The sequence below is a fragment of the Dermacentor silvarum genome, chromosome 4, assembly GCF_013339745.2.
Source record: "Dermacentor silvarum isolate Dsil-2018 chromosome 4, BIME_Dsil_1.4, whole genome shotgun sequence".
NCBI lineage: Eukaryota > Metazoa > Arthropoda > Arachnida > Ixodida > Ixodidae > Dermacentor > Dermacentor silvarum.
The window spans coordinates 73,436,879-73,459,739 of NC_051157.2; the positions used below are offsets into that span (position 1 = coordinate 73,436,879).

At 46.2% G+C, this 22,861-nt stretch overlaps 2 protein-coding genes across 2 annotated transcripts in view; one reads left to right on the forward strand and one right to left on the reverse strand.

Annotated features, from left to right (window-relative positions):
- Positions 1 to 378: 378 nt before the first annotated feature.
- On the forward strand, positions 379 to 7,361 carry LOC119450235 (xyloside xylosyltransferase 1). Its single transcript, XM_037713618.2, has 2 exons — positions 379 to 2,272; positions 3,743 to 7,361. Exons 1-2 carry the CDS (start codon positions 1,853 to 1,855, stop codon positions 4,511 to 4,513), a joined length of 1,191 nt encoding a protein of 396 aa, XP_037569546.1. The 5' UTR covers positions 379 to 1,852; the 3' UTR covers positions 4,514 to 7,361.
- A 737-nt stretch (positions 7,362 to 8,098) lies between these two features.
- Positions 8,099 to 22,861, reverse strand: part of LOC119450236 (transient receptor potential-gamma protein-like) — a 60,490-nt gene continuing 45,727 nt past the window's right edge. The window contains 2 exon segments of the mRNA XM_037713619.2: positions 8,099 to 15,148; positions 16,866 to 17,371. Of these exon segments, the coding sequence (XP_037569547.1) occupies positions 14,732 to 15,148; positions 16,866 to 17,371 (923 nt within the window). The 3' untranslated portion in view covers positions 8,099 to 14,731.

Consider the following 22,861-nt stretch of genomic DNA (forward strand, 5'->3'; position numbering starts at 1 on the left):
GATCGGACACACTTTCTTTTTGTTAAAGCTATTGAGGCGAGACCGAAACCCACCTGTATTCCTTCCTACGACGAAGTACCAGGTAAGAGGCAAGGAATGCTTCGCAAACAAAAAAGAAGAAAAAATAATGAAATAAAGTAACAAAAAACAACAATATTACAAAAGTTTTGTCACCGCCATTTCCCGAGGCGGAGGAGGGGAATGAGGGTTTTGGCGGATCTAGCCTTGCGGGAATCGTTGCGTGAAACACACTGAATCTGTGCATCCTCAGGGCGCTTCTGATTTGTCTAAATGCGTATTCACGCTGGCGATTGACAGCGGTTGCAGCTTGGGACGGGATCCGCCAATTTATTGTTTTCCAATCAATATTTCGTTTTCTAATTAACTTATGAGACCGTCCTCTTTGAGGACGAAGCGTGCTCAAACAGGCTCGTGATCGGAAGCAACGCCTACGGCAAGGAAACAGCGCAAATATGACATGAACTGATGGAGGACACGACACATGCGCATGCATCGTCTCCTTCCCCTGACGGTGTTTTATTTGCGCTATTTTCTTCCATGTGACACCAACAAGGGCAAATTCCTCCCATTCGGAAGCACCGGTTCGTCGAAGGACGTTTGGCTGTTTACGCTGGGGATTCCGGCCGTCTGAGAGCTTTGCGTCCAAGACAAAGGGCTACATTGTTTATATGCGCGGCTTCAATCGGTGCGCAGGCCGCAGTCTGTAAAATATTTAGCGCATGGCTGACAGATGACGTTGCCTGGTTGATAGCCCGGTGGAGCAAGTTACATCCGATGGGGAAAAAGCAAGGCTGTGCGTAGAATGTTCAAAAAGAGGAAAAAGAGCGCTAATTGCGATCTCCAAGCCGAAGGCCATGCCGAAGTGCAAGGACCGTGTACCAGCTTGATGAGAGTGCCCTGCATTCCGCGCATGCACTTGCTCGCTCTCGGACTCCTCCCACGTTCGCCGTTGAGTCAAGTCGGTCATTGGACCTGGCGTGGCTCGCTTGACAAGGACGGCAGACGGCGGAAGCCCGCCGCCGCCGGCCTACGCCGACGGCGAAAAAGTGAGCGCGTTGGGCTGCCGACGCCGCCGACGCTTTCGGAGCCTCCGCCAGTGCCGAGAAAAGAAGGTCGCGGTGAACCGGTTTATCGCAGGCACGACCGGTCTCGTTCCTTGACGCCGGTCACACACGAGGCGCCGCCGCCGCCGTCGCTGGCCACCGTGCACTCGCCCACCGAAGCCGAAGCACTTTCGAAGAGACGCGCCTAACTTTCTCGCAAGATTGCAGCTGTTTGGCGCGAAGGGAAGCGAAGCCGACTTCTTCCTGCGGACCGTCGTGTGTGCGCCTGCGCGTGCGAGAAATAGAAGCTTATCAAGCCAACATGAAGAATTTAGGTACCGCAGCTCCCGACAGCTGTGTTCGTGAAGAATCCAGCGACCAGCCCACTTGTAGAAGACGGAAAGTGAAATGAACGGCTACTGTGTCGGACCAAGAGCTCATTCACGAAACCATTCGCGGGATCGCGGCTACTCGCCTGATACAGCATGGAGCGTGTTTTGCAGTGAATCAACGAGTTTGTGCTAGTTATGACGCTTTCGCCCATGACACCGACGCATTGCCGCTGTTTTCACAGGATACGCAAATGAGCGGTGTTCATTCAATCGCTCGAGTTGCACGTCTCCGCTTGCAAGCGGGATCAAAAGGGATACAGCTAAGTGGCAATAGTTTATGTTTACGAGTGTGATAGAGAGTTGATGACACGATTCGGCAAGTGCACCTGCGATAGGAACTCTTCGCGACACTCTTGAACGACTAGTCTTCGGAACGTGTTCAGCGTACTGCCAAAGATGCAGTCGATAGCAGCCCGCCTGGCGGTCTACTCCCTTTGTGTGTTCGGCGTGTTTGTGATAATCTGGTGCAATCTCTCGGGTGTTCCACCGAAGTACAAACACCAAACGTTGAATTTGCCGCCGTTATCCTCGATCGGGCCTCTTGTCGCACCGGTGGAAACCACCACTGACGCTGCCTCTGCGGCTTGCGAGGCCGCGCGTACTTCCGCTTCTCACAGGAAGGTGGACGTGGTGTTTGTGGCCAAGTGGGCCTATCGAAATATGAAAGTGACACGAACTATGAGCCACTGCCTCAAAAGCATGCTGGCCCGCACGAAGAGTTCGGTTCGCTTCCACGTGCTGGCCGACCCTCAAAGTTACATGAGACTCAGCCGCGCGCTTGTCAGTGTCCAAAAGGAATCAAAAAGAAAGTTTCAGGTGAGAGCGTTTATCAGCTTTAAATGTTAACAGCGATAGTTAAGAGCTTGTGTTAAACTTTGGATGCCCAAATCATCATTGCACTCCCCGGAGGCTTAAAGCTTGATTTTAAGCTTTAGCTACAATTATATATCGCAACATTTCTGAACATATCTTTCATTTGTAATCTGCCAGAGAGTTCTCCATCCGGTAAAACAGGATTGGAATTGACTTTCATAATTTGCTTAATTAGGTGCCTAAGATGCAGTAACAGTAGGCTGGGAGCGTACAAAATTCGTAACGCTATCAAACAATCGAGAACAGCTATGATAAATGATTATAGAAGTTAGCGCGAGGACGTTTGCCATGTAACGTGGAGTAGTCGGTGCCTGCCTAAAGGCGCGAACCTCTCCTTCAGGTTAAAAACATGGCATTGCAAGAAGTTTGCGCGAATTAAAGCTCCGCGGTACTATTGTCTGAAATTTAGCATTGTTCAAGGATATATGCAGTGCTTGCACAAAATTTTCTCGTTGCACGTTCTTTCGCGTTCGATGAAACGCGGTAGACTCGTGTTTATAAGACTTGCGTCATTTATTGTGATAAACAGCTACCTCGAAGTTCTTTTTGCGTCACACTGACATTTGCAGAATGTTCGCACTCGGTCCCGTGTCGACTCTGTCATAGATCCTGTAGGAGTTTTGTCTTCATAAAGCCTGCAATTACATTGTCTCATGTTCTTGGAAATTTGCAGTTCCCATCTTCAGGCCTCAGTATATATATATATATATATATATATATATATATATATATATATATATATATATATATATATATATATATTTCCATTCACTCTAAAGCTGGCAAAATCTACGTGACCTTACGTTACGTATACTTTAATCATCCAGATTCCGAGTAATTAACTGCTTACCGCAGTTAAATGCTTCCGCACCAAGGCGAATTGGGATTCAGGCGTGCGAGCCTACGGGTCGCGAGCGTTACATAAGAACATACACAGTTTCGGTAGCACATGCAATCACCACGGTACTCTGTTTTCTTGTTTTTAATTATTGGATACCTTTACGGTTACGGTTCACCAGAAAATTGCACTCAAGTTTTCCTGAAGTCCACAGGGTGCTAAATTGTTTCCTTTGCTGCATGTTATATATCTTCGGGCCTCTCTCTGAGCTAAATATAGACGCGTATCGCGAGGTCATAAAGCTTAGCAAATTAGCAAGCGGAAGAAATAGGGCATTCGCACTGAAGACGCTATAGGCAAGTTCTTTTGTAAGCAGTTATATTCCGGCACGCCGCTATATTGTTCAATAAAAACCAATGTTAATGATCACTAATGATCAAACAATGTTAATATCAAGTGTTCCGTCTTTTTTGAGGGTGCGATTTTTTGGTGATTTTTTTTCTAATGACTAATAGCTTTCTTCGTGCAATGATTATGGCCACCTCACTCACCTGTGACTTCCTTTCCAAACGCAGTTCTTTCTGTACAACGTAACTGCTGTGGAAGCGAGCAATAGGGAAGTGATCGAGCTCATGCGTCTGCTCTTCTTCACCAAAGATGTCGGCCGATACAACGACGACATGTTCTTCATCACCGAAATCTTTCACCGAGTGTTCGACCTGGAGCGCATTCTGTTCATCGATCTCGACCTCAAGTTCGAAGAGGACGTCGCGAAGCTGTACGGGCACTTCGACTGCTTCGACAACGAGACCCTGATCGGCATTGGCCACGACTTGCAGCCGCAGTATCGCGTCGACTTTCAGTCGTACATCGACGCGCATCCCGGTACCGATGTGGGCATGCCGAGGCCCGGTAAGCAGGGGTTCAACACGGGCGTCATGCTCATGGACCTGGCCGCGATGCGCTCGTCCAAGCTTTACAACGAGCTGCTCACCTACGAAAAGCTGGCACCAATCTGCGTGAAGTACGGCTTCAACGGGTCGCTGGGACATCAGGACTTCTTCACGCTCGTTGGGATGGAGTACCCCGAGTTGTTCTTCGTGCTGGATTGTACGTGGAACCGGCAGCTGGACACCGGTTGGGCCCACACCGTGAACGAGACGATGTTCGATGCCTACCACAGGTGTCCCGGAAAGGTGCGCATCTATCACGCCAATGGAGGTGCCAGGATGCCGATTCCCGGCAGTGAACACTGGTGGGGGAAGACATTACCCAGGAGAAAGAAAATCCCTTTGCACCTGTACCCAAGTTTCCCGAGCTATACAACTCAAGAAAGCCGCGAGTGAATACTCGGCTTATGTGTACTTTGTGTGACGCAGATTTACAGGTGCTCCAGTGTCACAGAATAGCAACCCCCCCACAAGTTGGGGCTAGTCCAAACACAAACGTCTTTCTATAGTGTTGCCTGCGTTGTAACCGTAAGGTTTTCAGCGAACGCAGAGTGACGCGTGTTCCTATTGAGAGCATGAAGGACGCTGAGCAGGACCTGAAAAAAAAAAAAAAAAGCATCAAGAGCAAGCACTGCCAACCACTCACTTACTTTTCGCAACTGCTTTATTTTTATTATTTTTTTCACAGCACTGCGTATGCACACGTTAATAAATGTATATATTACCGGTGCCTCTGTGACCACTGAAAAGAAGGAAAGGGCACGTTAGTGAGTCTCGTGTCAAGGAGGCTGCATGTAGCTCATTGTGAAATGCGCTCGAAGCAACCTGCGTGTGTGATTTTAGACTCAACGGTGCGAATTTTTAAGCATCACGGACATTTCAAACAGTGAGTCGTATGGTCGTTACGATGAATTTTTCATTGCGCGTGAAGCAGAGCCAGGGCGAAGTTGTTTTTGACGTTTTAGGATTTTACGAAGTAGCGTACACATATTGAGCGAAGATCTTCATGGGTACTGCAACCGTAAGTCTGTGTTCATGCAGGATAAAAATATCCTTGTAGCTGTGCTTCTGGGCATTAAAGGAGAATTTTCACACAATGATCCACGTGCACGTGCTTTATGGAGTGAACAAATTAGGCATAACAGGTCGAACATTTAGATGGATCGCAGAGTTCTTAAGGAACAGGAAAATATTTATAGAAAGAGTTGATGGTAAAAGCGAGGAACAACAAATGAGTCAAGGTATTCCACTAGAATGTGTACTCAGTCCATTTATTTTTAAATGTGCAATGCTGAACTGCCCGATCTCTTGCCTACTTTGCATTATTCTCTTTACGCAGACGACTTGCGCATAAGGTCATCTGGCTCCAGTGCTGAAATCATTCAGCAGGACATAATAGAGGGCGTAAATATTATTAACGAGTTGTTAAAAAGCAGAGGCATGACCTTATGACAAAAAATGCTGATCTTTCTTATACCAAAATACCTGAAAGAATTTCGGTTAGAGCTACAAGACAAGTCCACTTGTCGAAACGTTGGCTCCTGCTCTCACCTTGTTGTCGTGTTGTTCATAATCTCAGTGACTGGAGCTTGTACGGCAGCACAAGTTTCCATGGGCGCCGTTCTTGACAGGCGGTTATCATGGGTTCCGCACGTAAAAGCACCAGATGAGAAAGTGAGCTCGTTTGTCAACGTTCTTCGTCGCTTAGCAGGAATCAGATGGGTGGGAACAACATCACCCTTAATACGCGTTTACTGCGCAATTATTAGACAAAGGATATCATATTGTGATCCGGTGTTTAGTGGGCTATCTCACACCCTAGAAGATATTCTTCAACGACTGCTCACAAGAAGCCTTCAGAAAAACTGGGAGTACCTCGGGCATCTGCCGGGGCGTTGGTTTTATTGACAAGCATCACCAGCCGTTTTTACAGACGCTGGGATATGTCGAAACATATCTCCACTATTTTCGTTTGGCAATTCAGCATGCCAATCATCCTCTTTGTCAGTCCATTCAAGATTGAAACGGGGCCTGCTTGAATTACATAATACCACAGTGCCGAAACCTTCTGCCTGTTCGTGAATATTGGCCAACGAACGTTTCGCATCCTCCACGGCTACTGCCATTCACAAAAATCGTCACTTCCATTCCCGATCTAACCCGTAAGTGGGACATGCCAGTGATTGCAACCAAACAGTTAACCTTACCACACCTCTACTACATACAGGGACCATATTCGAGTCTACGCAGACATATCTTGTAAGAATGGGAGCTCTACACTGGCGTTATTTATACCGGCATATCAAGAGCGAAGAACATTTAGTCAGTGTCACTTTACAAAATCTATGTCGGCAGAGCTCTATGCTATCTTTTCCGCATTACAGTTCATATGTTCACACTCAGGATCTTTGGGGTGGGCCATTCTGAGCTATCCGCAAGCTTCACTTTTGCGCACAGAGGAAAGCAGCTTGGAGAATGTAAATGGTACATTAATATAGGAAATACAAAAAGCTTACGCTACCGAAATGCGTTTTCTCCATGATATTGTATTCCAGCGAATACTAAGCCATTGCGAAATTACAGCGACCGCCACTGCAGAGGACACTGCTCGATGCTCACCAAAATGGAGTACTACGGAGCCCTAGCGGCGAGTGATGCGTGTTGTCTTTTAAGTGAGATTTGTGGTCGAATGACCAGAGAAACTTGGTTCACATATGCCGAAAGCTCCAGACTATATATGTGCGGTATAGCCTAACATGCAATTCACTACACCCACGAAAACCAGCTGCTCAATAGAAACAACAATTCACAGACTACGGATTGGTATAGCCTATACTAGACGCTTCTCGTACGAGATAGGAAAAACTGACTGTGCTGTGTGCTTTCGTGTGGAGGCTGAATAAAACAGCGCATCTGCTGTTACACAGCAAAAATTATGATACTACATAGTAAGAGGCTTTTTGCGAAGAAAAATGCTCTGGGTGGGAGGCCAATATCACTAGACAAAATCCTGGATGCATGGCCATCAGAACACTTGCAACACAATGCAGCACGCGCAATTTGTAGTTTCTTGTACAGAATCGGGATATCCGAAAGTTACTAAATTTTATAACTGTAACTTTGATCACGACGCTGTATTTGTCGAAGTGATTCATTCTTTTTCTACATTTTCGTATACACTTGTTACCCGTATTCACTCCCATTGTCGTGTTACTGTGGTTCTTCTATGTGTGCTTGTATGCGCTGTGTTTTCCACCAGCAAGGGCCACCGTGTGTACGTCAACATGAACACTGGAACGCTTGTGAACTACTCAGAAATAATTGGTTTTGTTGTGTGCATGTAAACTTTAGAACTGTTGTCACTTAAGTCGTTTATTTATTCCTTGTTTGATGCTTTTTTTAGCTCATCTATGAATTAAGCGAAATAATGTACCCGCCACCTTCTAACAGGCACAAGAACTCCTTGCATAAAGTAAAAAAAAAAAAAAAAAGGATAACTGTCACGCATGCAATAGTGCTCGTGGTGTGTGCAATGAGAATGTCGGTACATCAAACAAAGGAAAACGAAAAGCAGTACAGCGGCTGCGGAAGAGATTGTTTCTTCTTCAAGACCGAAAAAAATCGCCAAAAATTGCTTTGAGGCTTGAATTGTTCAATAAATCGATACGCAAGACTCTTAAATGCTTGTAGGCTGTTATGATTTCATAGAAAACACTACAAGTTCGATTATCAGCAGAATTCTTTTATTTGACATCTCTGAACAGTCGAAAATTCTGTACATGGTATGGAAGCAACGCAGACAAACTTTAAGAGGAGCTATGGACTGCACACCCTGACACAGTGATCGCGGCGTCCAAGTTTTCCCATCAGTAAGCAGCGACAAAAGTGCAGAACAAAATAACGTTTCGCTCCAACCAACTTGTGCCTCGCAGCCCGAACTTGCGGCTAAAAAAACGGCACATAAGAAAAAAAGAATAGCCAGAACCGCAGCCTCGTATTTGGTGTGATAACCAGCAAACTTTTTGAGCCCATCCATCTCGCTCAAAGGCCCGTCCGTCAGGCTCAGAAGGGCGTGGGCAGAATTTGGCCAGAATCATTAAAAAAATCTGCTGTCTTGATTTATTTTGTCAGATTCTGTAGAAACAAAGCGGAATGGGGCCTCCATGCCTCCAAACTTTTTCTGGCAGCTGTCAACAAATAGGAAACACGCGAAACTAATTGATCACACTAGCCACAAAGCCTGCATTCGACGGGGTTAACTGATGGGGTACTTTCCGTTTCTTGCGCTCCAAGACAAAAAAAAAAAAAAGTCAAAAACTTGCATTTTTTACATTTATTAAAGCTGCCGGCGAGTGTACATATAGATTGCTGCTTAATAAATACACACGCAATACTATAACGGAGTGTGACAGCGACCGGCTTTATTGGTAATAAAGAAAATCCCAAGGACAACTCCGGTTATTATGATTCTCCAACAAGCGTGGCGCCGAAAAAACAAACAAACAAACAACAACAACGACAGGGTTTTTTTTTGTGAGGGTCGCTCCCAGGAGTGGGCCGGATAGTGACAAATACAGCAGGTTTTTACGTCCTTGATCATCATCACCGTCAGGTTAGTATAACCTGGCAAAACAGGAGTGTATTGAACGTAAGCGTAGCTAATTGAACTTTGATTCCTGCAAAGTACGCACAAGTTCTCGGGTAGGCCATTTAAGTTCGCGAAGAACCATTGTCGGCCTTGAAGCGGGCATTCGGATGCAGTGTTTGCTGTTCCAGTGAACAGATTTGGCCGATATTCTAGCAATAAACGCACGCATTGAAAGTCCACTGCCTACATTTGCAAAAAAAAAAAAAAAATAGTAATACATTCAAATTCACGGATCGGTAAGTGAAATTGCGCTATAATACGAAGAGGAATGGTCTGGAGCGGAAGTCGATATTTTACGTTTACGTATATAGGACTCCTTCCGCGCTTTTAACCATTAGTGCCGCTGGTAATCGTTATTACTCTGGACTGGCCGAAAAAACCCCACAAAAAACGACGTATTTCCAAACCCCAGGATCTCGAGCGTTAGCTACGAGCCTGATTTCGGTCACTTCCCACTCCAATACATGTGGGAAGCACACGAAGTGCCTGCGAAATAATTTTGAGTCACCGTTTGGCAAACGCACGCGTTTACAGCACTATATAGAGTGTGCAAGAAAAGCTATTCGAACGAGCTACGTATCGACCTCATCGCATAAACTGGTTGGCTCTTTCAGATAGCCGAAGGGGAGCTCCTTGGGGCGCTTGCGATCGCCTGTGCGAGGAACCTACTTGCCCTGAAACGCGACAGTACGTCTTCGACAGACGGAGCTCGTCTACGATGCACAATGGCCACGTGACACCGTTGTACTATGTCAGATGCAGAACACGTACGAGCACGTGAGGGTGCGTTGGAGGGGAGGGGGGGGGGGGCTGGACAAGTACTCCGCTGATCCAGTAACTGAAGAAAGAAAAGGAAACGATGAGGACAAGATGCCATAAAAAAAGAAAAAAGCAACGAACGGGCCTATAGAAACAGCGGCATGAGAAAATAATCTGCGGTTGCTTAACGGCTACGCTAATACCGCGACACATCATAATCCTTGTTTTCTTCATTTGCATAGAAGGAAAGTCTGACGCAGAACAGAGAGAAAGCGGTACCTCTTTTCTCACTATATATTCAGGCGAATGAAAAAGAGAAGGTACTGATGGAAGAAGGGACAAGTTTCATGAACGCAGGCAATATCTATAGCGTTGCTGCTCGAAGCGTACAAAGAAGCTACAATAAGACAGGCAGTCCTCCGGCCTGCCCTGGTGCACTGCCTTTCCGAAAAAGTTTTTGATCCATGCTAATGACGAGCTGTTTGAGTTCTCCCGGAGAACCTTGGTCGTCACTAAGCCTCTACCTAAGAAAAGGCATCACGTCGCTCGTGGTCATTAAGTTGCAAGGACGCGACGCGTTGAACCGCGTGGTCCTCACCTTGCAGAAACGAGTCTACACGCGATCGATAAAAATACCTGTTCTAAGAGAAGAGCGCAGTATGTCTGGAGGTATTTACGTAGTTTCGAGTGGCGAGCTACTGATGGGCAGATTTCCCAACTACGAGTAAGTACTGTATATACGCTCCACCGAACACCGTCGTACCGGGGCGTGGTGACTGCATGTTACTAGGAAATACGTCGCACCAGCACTGACGCTACACTACTAGTAACTTTGTGCCGGTGAAACGCGCTTGAGCGCGTAAGGTTCGCATGAAATTAGGTGCATAGGATCTGAAGCTGAGTAAGGGCTAGCAGCCGTCAACGAACAAGAAGTGGCAAATAGCAAAGAAAGCTGTGGCATTTAAATTTATCGGCGCTAGCAAAAGTTTCAAATATTGACTCTCAAGATGATTATGAGAAAGTTATCTCTCTTGCGTTTTGGTAAGTCTGTGCAGCCGTTGTTGTGTATTTTGCTTTTTACAAGAGACGGAGAAAAAGGTGCGGAGATCTTCAGGGAATCTTTAGCCAAGTGTTTTACTTGAGTGTTAATTAAGTAACCCAAGTTCAGTATGCTGAAGGCTCAGTAGTTATATATTCAAATAGTTCGTTATTTAATATGAGTGCTTATTTTACGTTCGAAAGTCATTGCACCAATAGAAAAAAATATATTGCGGAACTAAGCTCGTGTTAGGCAAAGCTCGACTTTCTAGCGTTCTTATACAATGCAGAACCGCATCGTCCTAATCTGCAATACGCTCTTAACTTCTATATAACCTCGAGCATTCACTGGCCAGCGACGCTCGCTGGGAGGTTAACTATTTGCTCGTTTATCTGTTCAAGCGTTAAGTGGCATGCCGGACGCACAAAATTGGAGCTTCCGCTCGCGCGTGCCCTGATTTTTCAAGCCACTTGATAGTTACTACTACTATCGATTGCTAACTTGCTGAGTTTATTAACTGTGATCTAACAAGCTAGATAAAAATTGTGTCGCGAAGCTCTGTACACAGCTGAGTGAAACGGCGCTATGTTTTGACTATGTCAAACAATCCACGCTTCTTCTCCTGAAGGAACTCAAGCGCCCGAGTCCTTTCAGTGCGATTCGTGCCTCATATGTCTATGAAGAAGGGAATTTGTCCTACGACTGCAATTGTACAGAAGCTCGGGCATGTCTGATATACATAGTTAATCGGTCGCACCCAGGCGGAGATGCTGACCTTGGGGCAGCGGTTCGTATCTGTTGATCGCGACTTTGTTTCTTTCGCGAGGGCAGTGAGCTGATTAACACGTTGGTCGCGGTTCATCGCTCAGCAAGGATAATGTGATCAGTCAGTATTCTTCTGCGCCAAAGTGTCAGTGCGAATACAACGAACTACGCGTGTTACGGGCTTTTTAAATGCGGGATATGTCTTGAAGCCTTATCGAGATAGAAAAAAAATTGTTGTTGTTTGGCGTTAGACAAATTGCTGACTACAAGTTCTTTCTTTTTGTCAATAAGGCAAAAATAGACGTCGAACAACGGCTCGTAAAGCACAATAATCACAATAACTGCAACATTTTTCAGATCAACATATCATTCCATAAATGGAAAGGATAAATGAACTCGAACACATTGTTTCAAAACAATATTTTGTAGACGGCCCAACAGCATTTGAAAATACATAGGTTCACTCGAATACGTTGATTCAAGGCGGCAGTAAACTCGATAAATATTTTGTGGGTATAATCATCTGCCCGGAGACAATCGGAAACATCGCCACGTGCGTGGCTTTCTGAGACACGAAGCTGCAGCGGGCTTTTTCAGTTCCACCAATAACAATAAATGCCGATTCACTGCTAAAGAAGAATGTCTGGCATAGTGCACCAAAATTCAGATGCTTTAGTATTCAGTGACATCTGATGTTCGCTCTCGCAGCACATGAAATTAAGAGAATGCCTAAGAACATGATTTGCACTTCAATGAATGAAAATAAATAAATAAATAAATAAATAAATAAATAAATAAATAAATAAATAAATAAATAAATAAATAAATAAATAAATAAATAAATAAATAAATAAATAAATAAATAAGCATACCATACAGTACTCGTTAAAAAGGGTACAAGAAAATAAAACCGCATTTGGGAAAGCCATAGCATGAATGTGAATATCAATATCAGATTAACTTAAATGGGTATATCTCTGCTACTTTCAGTTACGTCTCACAAATATTATCGACATTTACATGGATAATAAATGCGCAGTAGTTTGGATCTTTATCATTCTTTACCAGCTCACGCCATATACATTATCGCACCCACATTGTATGAAAAGTGCGAATCCTCAACGTGAGCGTTAAGCTTGCGCGGGGACGTGGGGTCTTGATCATGTGCTCCAGAGAAAGACTATAACATATGCGACTGCATTAGCACCGTGGCCAGACGCTGGCATCGGAAGCATGTCGCCAGCATATATTTTAGAATGAAAATGCTGAATAACATGATTGCTGAGAACGCAGTGGTGGCTGTTTGCCGAGGAAAGATACCTTTCCGTTATTTATTTTCAGTTGTAAACACTTTTTCTTGTAAGAGAGAGAGCTTCGACAGTAGTATGATCTCTCAGTGTACTCCCTAATACGGTCTTGGATCATATTTATTAAAATTCTTTTTTGTACGTCAGACAAGCAAATAAGATCGAAGTAGTGAATTGAACCTGAGATGGGATGCGTAAATAAAAAAATTAATATGTCTCAGTGCGTCGTACACTACTGTTAGACAATCGATAAGTGCGCCAGAATTCGTTCGCAATTCGTTCCCAATTAGTTTTTTTTAATCAGAGCTTGTTGCAACCAAACTTCTGTGATTCCACGCGTTATGATGTCTGCCTATCCTTAAAACAGTCGTTATAGCAATTATGTTGTGGTTCTACAAAGTTTCCATCAACAAACTTTCTGGGTAGTTGAAATAGAATACCATGAATAAAATGCATAACTTTTGTAGGGGTAGTCCGTCGAATACTGTAGCCTTAGCTCCATAGCCTTCCAATTGCCAGAAAGACATCGAGTTACGTACATTTTGTTTCTTCGTGCACAAATACAGTTGATATTTTACGACACATAATGCTCTGGCATCAACGTTGTACTGCAAACCGGATACCATTTTTCAGATTACTTGAAATGCCAAGAAAAAGATCACGAACAGCAAAAACGGTAGCTGTAACATCTGTACTCCCGTCAGCCACATAGGTAAATAAGTACACAGTTATCAATACTTTTGGAACGATCCACGTAAAGAGAGTGTCACCATCTGATCTTCTGCCGCAACCTGTGATGAAACTCTAGCAAGTGCTTTTAGGTACTGCCATACACACAGTTTCGTAGTGATCAACCCTCCAGTATTGTGACCAATCGCGACGCAAATAGGTAAAAAAAAAAGGAGCAGATGACATGAGAACAGAGAAAGCTGTACAAATCGACTTACAGTTTTCATGCTTACGAGTACTACCTACGTCAGACAACATTTAAACAAAACATGCACGATGCATAAACGCGAACTGAAACACACGTTACTTTTAACTTCAAGACTTCATCAGTCCCGCAACGACCAAGGAAGAGAAGCTCCTACTGGGAGCCCCGTTCACAGACAAACAGGAAAACACAGCAAACACAGAGGTCCAACTCGCTGGTGATGTAGGTGGTCAAGTCCAATCGCGAAAACAGCACATGTCAAAAAGGGGAAAGTGTCGAGAGGCCGAAAGTCAATTTTTTCTTTTCTTCTTGGCTGGCTTGGCCCAAAGCTCATCAATGCGGTTTGGCACATAGTTTTTTTTTTCGTGTCGTCGGCTTGTCCCCACCAGCGCATATGTACACAGCTATACTCTGTAGCCTGTCGAGGTGTCAGCAGGCTGAAAGTAGAGCACATTTTGACGTGCCGAGGATGACCACGCTGGAGTGTCGACTTTGTTGATGGGTGACAGTTACCGTCAGGCGGCTCTGCGGGCAGGAGAGGTGGCGGCTTCTGGTGTTCGAGTCGTATACTACGAAGTTTTTTTTTCTTTTTCTAAATTTTTTTTACCTCCTACCCAAGCAGCAGTCAGGTTAATGGGCGTGTACATCAAAATGAAATCCCACGACTAGAGCTCATATAGCTTCGGTTTCCATGCAGTGCTCTTCTCCAGATGGTCGCGGGATTTCAGAAATGCCATGAGATACAAAGGAAATAAAAAGGACTGTAAGTTAATTTAATTGTGTATGTAATTATGTATGTAATTACGTTAATTGCGTTAAATGGGATTACTTTGAAATGAACAGATTAGGTAAAAAGCAAGACAAAATAGATATTTCTCTATTCGAAAAACTTGCCCGGCTCGTAAAATTCACGCAGGGCCTTATTTTCAGGTAGATGTTAAACCGTTCTTGGCAGCCAGCGCGTCGAACTGTCACCAGTCACGAGAAGGAAACAAAACCGCCGTAGTGCGCGTGAAGCCCCTGGCGGCCCGGTCGCACGCCTGACTAAACCAACAACTGCCTCCCGCGCTTTTCCCTATGGCCATCGTCACTCCAGGCTCATTGTGCGCATAAAGAAGAGGCGTCGACGCCTGTGCGCAGCCGACGACCCCGGGACGCTCGGTCATATCCAGCCCATGTTGGCCGGCTTGCCGACGGGTTCGATCCCGTACACTCTGGTCAGAAGCGGTATGGACCCGTTGGCCGGCGACTCGTCCGAGTCCTTGAGCGCGTCCTCTTGCTCCGACGAAGGCTGCACCACCACCATGGGCAGGTCGCAGGGCTCTGTCAGTGGCGGCGGGGACGGCGGCAGGTCGTCGGCTGTCGCCGCCATGGCCAACGCGGCAGCGGTCACGTAGTCGCGAGAATCTCCGGCGCCGCCGACGCAGGCGTCCGGTTCGAGGGTGCCGTTTATAGAGTTCCTCGGTGTGGGCACTTTCGAACTGGCGCAGCTCGGGATGGGCGACAGCTTGCACTCGGCCGCCAGCACGTTGCAGGAACCGCCGCCCGCGGCGGCATCAGCTGCACCCTGGCGGTCTGCCTGCATGGTTAAGCATGCCGAGGCACAGAAATGTAGCGTGTGACAAGTCGGTGATTCACAGCAGCAGTGCGTAACCAATCAAGCAAGCAAGAAAACAATCAATCGAGGCAAGTAAGCGTGCGAGCTCTGTTTGCGCTTACTCATTTGGACCCACCCTGTGCGCCGTCATGACGTAAATGTCAAGCCAGCGCGTCACGTGACATTATACAAGACATTGAGAGTAAATTAAAGAAAACACCCCAGGCCGGTTGTCAACCTGGGTCATTAAACTTGGGAACCTGGGGCTCCAAGATACTTCGCCTCCAGGAAATGGTCGCAGTCTCGTTTAGCTGAGTGGTATCATTTCTCCGCGACGTAGTCGCAGCTGTGGCTCAGAAAGGGAAGTAAAGGTAAACATTAGAAGATAGCGCGTTACGTCGTTGGACAGAGTTTAGTGCGGGAGCGAAGACCCTAGGAGAGTGTCACCATCGAGGAGTAATTAGTGAAGCAGTCGAGCAGGTAACGAGCCAGAGTGGATGGCGTGACAGTGGTACACCAGTCATTTCTTCAAAAAATCGAGCAAAGTCATCTGTTCGTACTCTCGCCATGGTTTCGTCATGAATTTTCATCGACAAAGTTCCACCTGAGTACTGATTTGACACAACCTAAAAACATCAGATATAGTCGTCATCTTGTAAGGCAACGCTGAGAAGGAAACACCGTTGCAATAAATCTATCTATAAATAAAACAAATAGATACTGCGATTTTTGCAGTCTATAAAAGCTAGACATATTACTGCATTTCGAAAAGCACGTGGCTACGGCGAATATGTGAAGAAAGAGATGATGCACTAGAGAGGATGCAATACTATTATGTACGGCGAATGCGAACGATACCATCAGCACCACATTGATCGGGGAAGCCGGTGGGTCAAGGATGTGGTGAGAACTCCGCGCTGTGATTGCCTATACTTGTAATTAGGTGTGTGAAGGTTAGGTATTCGGATGGCTTCTTAACAGTTTACCCTGTGCGCTCCTAAGATTTTTTTTTCGCTATCCTACTTTTTCTGCCTGCTACAGCGTTTTGAAGAATGTGCATATAATAATGTGCGCTTCTTATAATTGACTTTGTTGACAGCACTTACCTGTGTGTGTGCTTGTCCTCGTGAAATTTTTTACTACACAAACCAGCAATTTAAGGTCGACCTATTAACGGAGAAATGCTTCACAGATAACGACGCCCGTAGCTACTTGTGGGTAAGTCCTAATCAGTGTGAAGAGGCACTAAGGTTTTACGCCTCTCGGAATCTATCCACAACCTGCATCCTCCTTGTGATACGTGTGCGCAAATGTCTGCACAGAGGCTTCTCGTTAACCTCGTCTCCACCTCGATCTGCGTCTGTGTTTCTCCAGTCTGTGAGCCTTACGTACATACACTGCGTGAACTGGCTACTGCTACTAAGGGCTTGTTGAGCTAGCGAGTACTTGCCGAACGACACTGTGTAAGACGGCAAATTATACACAGTTTACAGGCTGAAAGGAGCACAAGTGATCACTGATCAACACCTCGTTCTGGGTTCCCATCCGTTTGTGACTTTGTGCCACGCAGAATTCTTTTGTGAAGCCAACAAATTAAGAGATACATGAAGATGCCGACACTCTAGACCTCTATTTTCTTTACGTCCCCGCGCCTGAGCATCTGAATGTCAGCGCGTGTGGCGCTGGATAAGCCGTGTACCTGCATCGCAGCCCTTGGGAGCACCGACGAGGGCGGTGCACTGACGGTGCGGTGCGCGCGGCGCTTCTCCGAGGACGAGTGGCGCAGCGAGTCGTGCTCGGAGAAGAAGGCGAGCCGCGACCGGCTGAAGGTGAGCGTGCCGAACTTGCGCGAGATGCGGCCCCGCATGGACAGCGACGTCTCCGAGTTGCAGACTGAGTCGCCCCCCTTGGGGCCCACCGACGAGCCGGACGAGCTCGAGCTCATAGTCTCCTCGCTGCGGCTGCGCGAGAAGGCCGCGCGGGCGCTGCGCGTGGCCTCCACCAGGTGGCCCCAGCGGCCGCGCTTAACCTTGTTGCGGCTGGCGAGGCGCGCCAGGCGGGCCAACCGAGAGACGGGTGACTTCCGTGACGTCACTTCCTCGATGTTGATCTCGGGCGGGCTCGGCACGGAGCCCTCGATGAGGCCGATGTTGAAGCCCTTCATGAGGCGGCGCTCTCGTTGGCGGCCCTTCTTGCCACCGATACCTGCGTCAACGTACACGTCACATTCAGTGGTCGTTACAGACACCACGCTCTGTTGAGTGCTTTGTTGAGTGCCCTTGGTTGAACGCGTTGAGTGATTTCGAGTGCATTTAAGTCATTTTGATTAACAGGTAGAGCCTAAAGTCGGGTACAACTTAAGAAGACAGGAGAGGCCCCGCCCAGATGACCGAAGCGCAGCAGCCGATTTCCACCGCGACTAAAGAAATAGTCCCGCTGCCATGCTCTCCGTCGGCGGGGACACCGGCCGTCCGGCTCATGACGTAAGTCTTTAGTGCGCGCCCATTGGTGGAGGCTCGTATGCATCCGCCGTTGAGGGGGCAAATGCCGCTGCCTTCTAAAGTTGTATCCGACTATAGAATCAAATGATTTCGTTGCCTCCTGTAGGCAATTATTCGGAATCTTTAATTATCTCAACATCTCCCAGCGAACAGGACAAATCCACAGCCGCTGCATTAGCCGAGTATTACAGATACCTTAAAATGTTAAATGCAATAAGTGGTTTACCGAAGAAGGCGTGAAATATGTGGGGCGTGCGCATGTGGAAGGTCAAGTGCCAGCTGGTGTTAAAGGGACACTAAAGAGAAACAGGAAGTTGAACTTTAATGGTAGATTATCTTTTCACGATCACAGTCATACTATTCTTACTGCGAACAGAGGTTTATTAAGCGAGAAAATAGCGAAAAACTGGAAGGATAGGTGCTGACGCCCCTTCGAATTTCCCGCACTACACGTTCGTGACGTCGGAGATCACAAACGTAGCCTGGTCGCGATTGGTCGAGAGCGATTTATCGCTGTTTATAAAACGCAAAATGAAATACACCTTAAACGTACATAAACAGCATTTGTCAATTTTTTAAACCGTTTCAAGCGAAGAAGTACAAGTTTAGCGCAAAATTAAATAATAAGAAAAAATGGCATGGCGCTACATGCGGTCGTGATAGTTTCATTTTGGCTCCATGCGTCATCGCGCACGCCTGTTCCGCTCTATTAGAGTGAAATAGAATATCTAGTACACTCTAGCTCTATGCAGTGTTTGGTTGCGTGTTGCGTGGCTCGAAAAACGTTGACTTCGCGGGAAACATCCAGAAAATGCCTCGTGTGTGTAGTAGTGAGGGCTGTATAAACAGCGCAAGGGGCTTGCTTAGGGGCTGCGGCAGTGCTGACCCGACTGTGTCCTTTCATGTGGTGCCGCGCGATGAGCCCCGGCATTCGCAATGGCTCATTGCTCTGCCGATGATAAAACGGCAAAAGAGCCAGAGAAATCGATGGTGTGCTCTCTGCATTTATCGCCCTCGAATTATGTATATAATCCTGCCCTCGGAAAGTCTCTTGGCGTGCCCTAGAGGCCAGTGCTTTCTCGAGCAGCTGTTCCCTCAATGTCGCCTTCATCAAATCCCCTACTTGTGGCCTTGCAGCAGCAAACTGGCGGCTCGGTGAGTGCTGAATGACACTAAAAAAAAAAAAGCCCCGAAATAACCATACCAAGTACGCCCGCAACTTTCTACGCTTGTTCTATCGGGAACGTCGTCGCCTGGCGGACCGGACGCCTCGCCTTCCGTCAACGAAAACGAGGCTTCGCTTTCCGTCGGCGCGGCCGGCGGCTCACCGCCATCGTACGCGGAAACACATACCGCGTGAGCACGGAGGATCATTTCGCGCTCCGTTTCACTGAAGTCGCAGAAATGCGGTCCTGCTTCTCAGGCGAGCTCTTCATTGCAAGGTTCAGCATCAGCAACGGTATCCATCGCGGCCACAGAACACCTAAGCAAAAGTCGTAGCGAACGCAAACGCAGCGGTCATATGTAGCCTATGATGTAGCCAGCGCCTCAGCTGCCTCAGCCGTTTACGCAAGCGGTGATGTATCATGGCGCCCTCTGATTCGCTGAGAGCAATGAAATCCTTGACGACACTGCTTCAGCGCCGAATCTGGGGTGAGAGAAATTGAGGAAGAGATATTTGGTCTTTGTTTACGAATTTCTCGTCTAATATCTCATATTTTTGCACCCAACAAAGACTGCATGCATTCCTGAAGGTTCCTATTTTATTCCAGCTGAACTTCGTGTTCCTCTTTAGTGTTCCTTTAAGATCAAGGGGAGGATTGGTTAACACACTTCACAGAAGTGACATCGCATTCTCGGGCACTTTCTGTTACTCAATAGCGCATCCCAATTTAAGGGCTTATGTTGTTGCTTTTTTTGGTAGTTATCAATCTTTGCGCACGTGTGCACAAATTTTTCTCGACACATGCAGTTCAGCTTACGGGCGCCGAAGGGTTAAAGTGGGCCATTACTTCTTGCAGTTTGAGTCCTCCATTTTCATTTCGAGCTGCAAACGTTTCAAACTCGGATGTATACAAATAGACCGTATTCTCAGTGCTGTTTTTCATTATTGTTCGTCCAAACAGAGGCCTATGCAAATCGATCCTATTTATTCAAGAACCAAGTGTCTGAATTTTTACGATGCGGTGAGCAAAACTTCAGATTTGCATGTGTTACAATGCAGAAACGTCGCGACTTTAAGTCAGAAGAGCATAAAAAGACATGTTTGTAAATATTGAAGCAGTAGTGCAGCTGACCCAAAATCGACCATCTGTACATCTGCAGAGGAAAAAGATTAGCACAAGGGGCCGATCACCCGAGCAGATAAATTGCGGTACACGACGCCGTTGTTCCCTAGCAAACCTAAAACGAGAGTGCAAGGCAATCTCTCTTTGAAATACGAATCATTTTGCAGTTTAGATACCAGTGTGCACGGGAACAAGAGCGCCGTCTACCGCAATTTTCCTGCTCCGGTCATCGGTCACTTGTGCTAACCCTTTTTCGCTGCAGCTGCACACTGACGGAGTAGACGGGAAGGGAAGGGCATCGAAGAAGAATGCACATTTAGTTGTTTCTTCAGTCAGGCGCACTGGTTCACCTAGCAGGCCTACTTGGTATTCTACGCAATACAGCGAAAGGTCAACGTCTCCGCATACAAAGACGTTTCACGTGGCGCTAAAAAAGATACCAGTGGTAAGAATTTCGAAGTCAGTCCACAAATATACGCTTCAAAGCGATATCCTCAATGATGCTTGCGCGACAATACCATAGAAAGATTTACAGATTTCTAGACCAAACGGGATGTCTGATGTGCCCTGCTAGACGTGTACGCTGCTGCAGGTCTCAGCTAGAGTTAAGGAAAAATTTCTCTACGCAAATTGTCGTGTTTAACGTCTGGAGTGAAACTGTTGCCGCATCCGTCGTGAAACTTTCAATCATATTACTGTATTGCAGACATGGCGGTAAATACGAGAGTAAGAAACACAAATGTGTGGAAAACGTTCACGAAGTTTTAACCCCGAGGCAAGTTCACGCTGCTTCAAGTTCATACTGTCGTCACCTACTTTTGTTTGAGTACGGCTCTGGTACTGATGTGCAGCACTTTCTCTACTTCCGCTAAAAGTACAAAAAAAAAAGCGTCCTTTTTTAACTACAAGTACCATTTTTTTTCGGTGCGTCCGAGCTATGCCCTCTCGACGTGCTCACGAATTTGGCGTTAACAACGATTTTGCTTTGCAAGAACTTATACCAGTACAGAACTTTGGTGCTGAAGAACTTCCACATTTTCGACATTATCCTCTAATCAAGGCTGTTTCTGGTTTCTTTTCTTTCTTTCAAATTTTCTTTTCAAGTTTCGCTTTTAGTGCGCCGTTAGGATTGTGATACTATATACTCAATATACGGCTAAATGACAGCTCTTTTACCACCGAGAGCATCATGTGCAGGCAATCACCATCCCTAATATCCTGGTCAGGCTTGTAGAAACGGTGGTTCTTATATTAGTTTCCGAATTTTAAATGTTTTTCGCTAACAGAGCATTATATAATATAAAGCGCACGCTCATCGGCATGTTTCTTTTATAGACACATATTTATAACTTGGCGCAAGCTTCGCTAATAAAGTATGTTGACTAAAGGGACAACCATTAATACTTGATTGACTCATGAGGTTTAACTTCCCAAAGCAAATCTGAGGCGGGAGGGTAATTTGGATCAACTGGCGCTCTTTAACGTGAAACTAAACCTAAACATACGAGCGTATTTTCCCCAGCAACATTGGAGTGCGCTCGCCAGAAATCGAACCCGCGACATATCGTCCTTAACAGCGATCGCCATGGCCACTGAGTCACTGTGGTCACACAACCATTAAGCATGCATGCACTCTAATGGATCTGCAGTGTTAATTAACTGTCGGGCGCGTAAGGTTTACGTAGACACTCTTCTAACCAACCATGGTGGCCCTCCTGTGGACACTTCGCCGTACCGGTGCCAATTAATAGGTGAGAATATATTACGAATGATGACACCAGACATTTCCAATTGGTCAAAAGCTCAATACCGGCAATCACAGTAATATCGCGGCTGTAGAACTGCGTTACATTTTGACAAGTGCTTCATTGCATAGACACAGTGCTGGGGGTCACGCTGCTAAAATTAAGAGATAGAAATAATGAAAGAAAGCAAAAAGGCTCCGCAATGTTCGAGGTAATCAAGTGGAACTCGCCGTCTCTGCTTTGTTTAAGCCAGATATTTCGAGTGTCGCGGTGGTATAATAATACACCCCGTTGGAATGTCCGAGCGAAAGATACGTATATAGTCTTCTCGGACCAGGCAACTTCCAATGTTCGTCGCGCACTAGAAACATGCGCATTCGATTTATTCACAAGGTTCGTTGGTGACGAAGCTGTTTAAGGGTCACTGTTTCTGCAGGATACGTCACATTCACCGGTTGTCCAAGTAGTGGCTTCTATAAAGAAATGTAACCAAGGGACGCATTCTGAAACATTCCACTTCGGCGATATTTTGCTTTTCGCCTTCAGATGCGCGTTGATTGGCTGGCTGAGCAAAATTGACTGACGTCGGGTGCAACCAGCCAATCAGCTCATCCAATTTTGCTAAAATAGCCAATCAGCGCGCGCCTGAAGGCGAAAAGCAAAATATCGCCGAAGTGGAACCTTTCAAAATACATCCCTAGCAGATGCACGAGCGTTGTTTAGTCATAACTGCATACTGCCGAGCTCCTGAAAGTCTTCATCCTATACGAAGCACATAGGAAGCCTTCGAAGGTGAGCATCAGAGTTTGCCTCCCTCTTCAGAGCGTTCGAGCAGTTAGCGGGAGAAAGAATAAACGCGCAGAAATAGTGCCAGCTTGGACTTCATAATTTTTCTTTTGCAAGTGTCCCGAGTCCTCACATAGATGTTATAAGAAACCGCGAAGTGTAGGGTTTAGGGTTAATTTTGAACACTTTTATGTGAGTTTTAGCATGCGGCCAAAAGGCGAGGTACAAGCATTTTACAGCGAAGCTGTTAGCCTCTAGTTGGTCGGGATTTTTCGTGGTGTGCACACCCCAAGACCGGCAGCTGGAAAAAGGGTTTGTGTTTGACTTTCCGCGCAATAGAATTATGTTTTCTCGTAGATTCGAATTACAATCCGA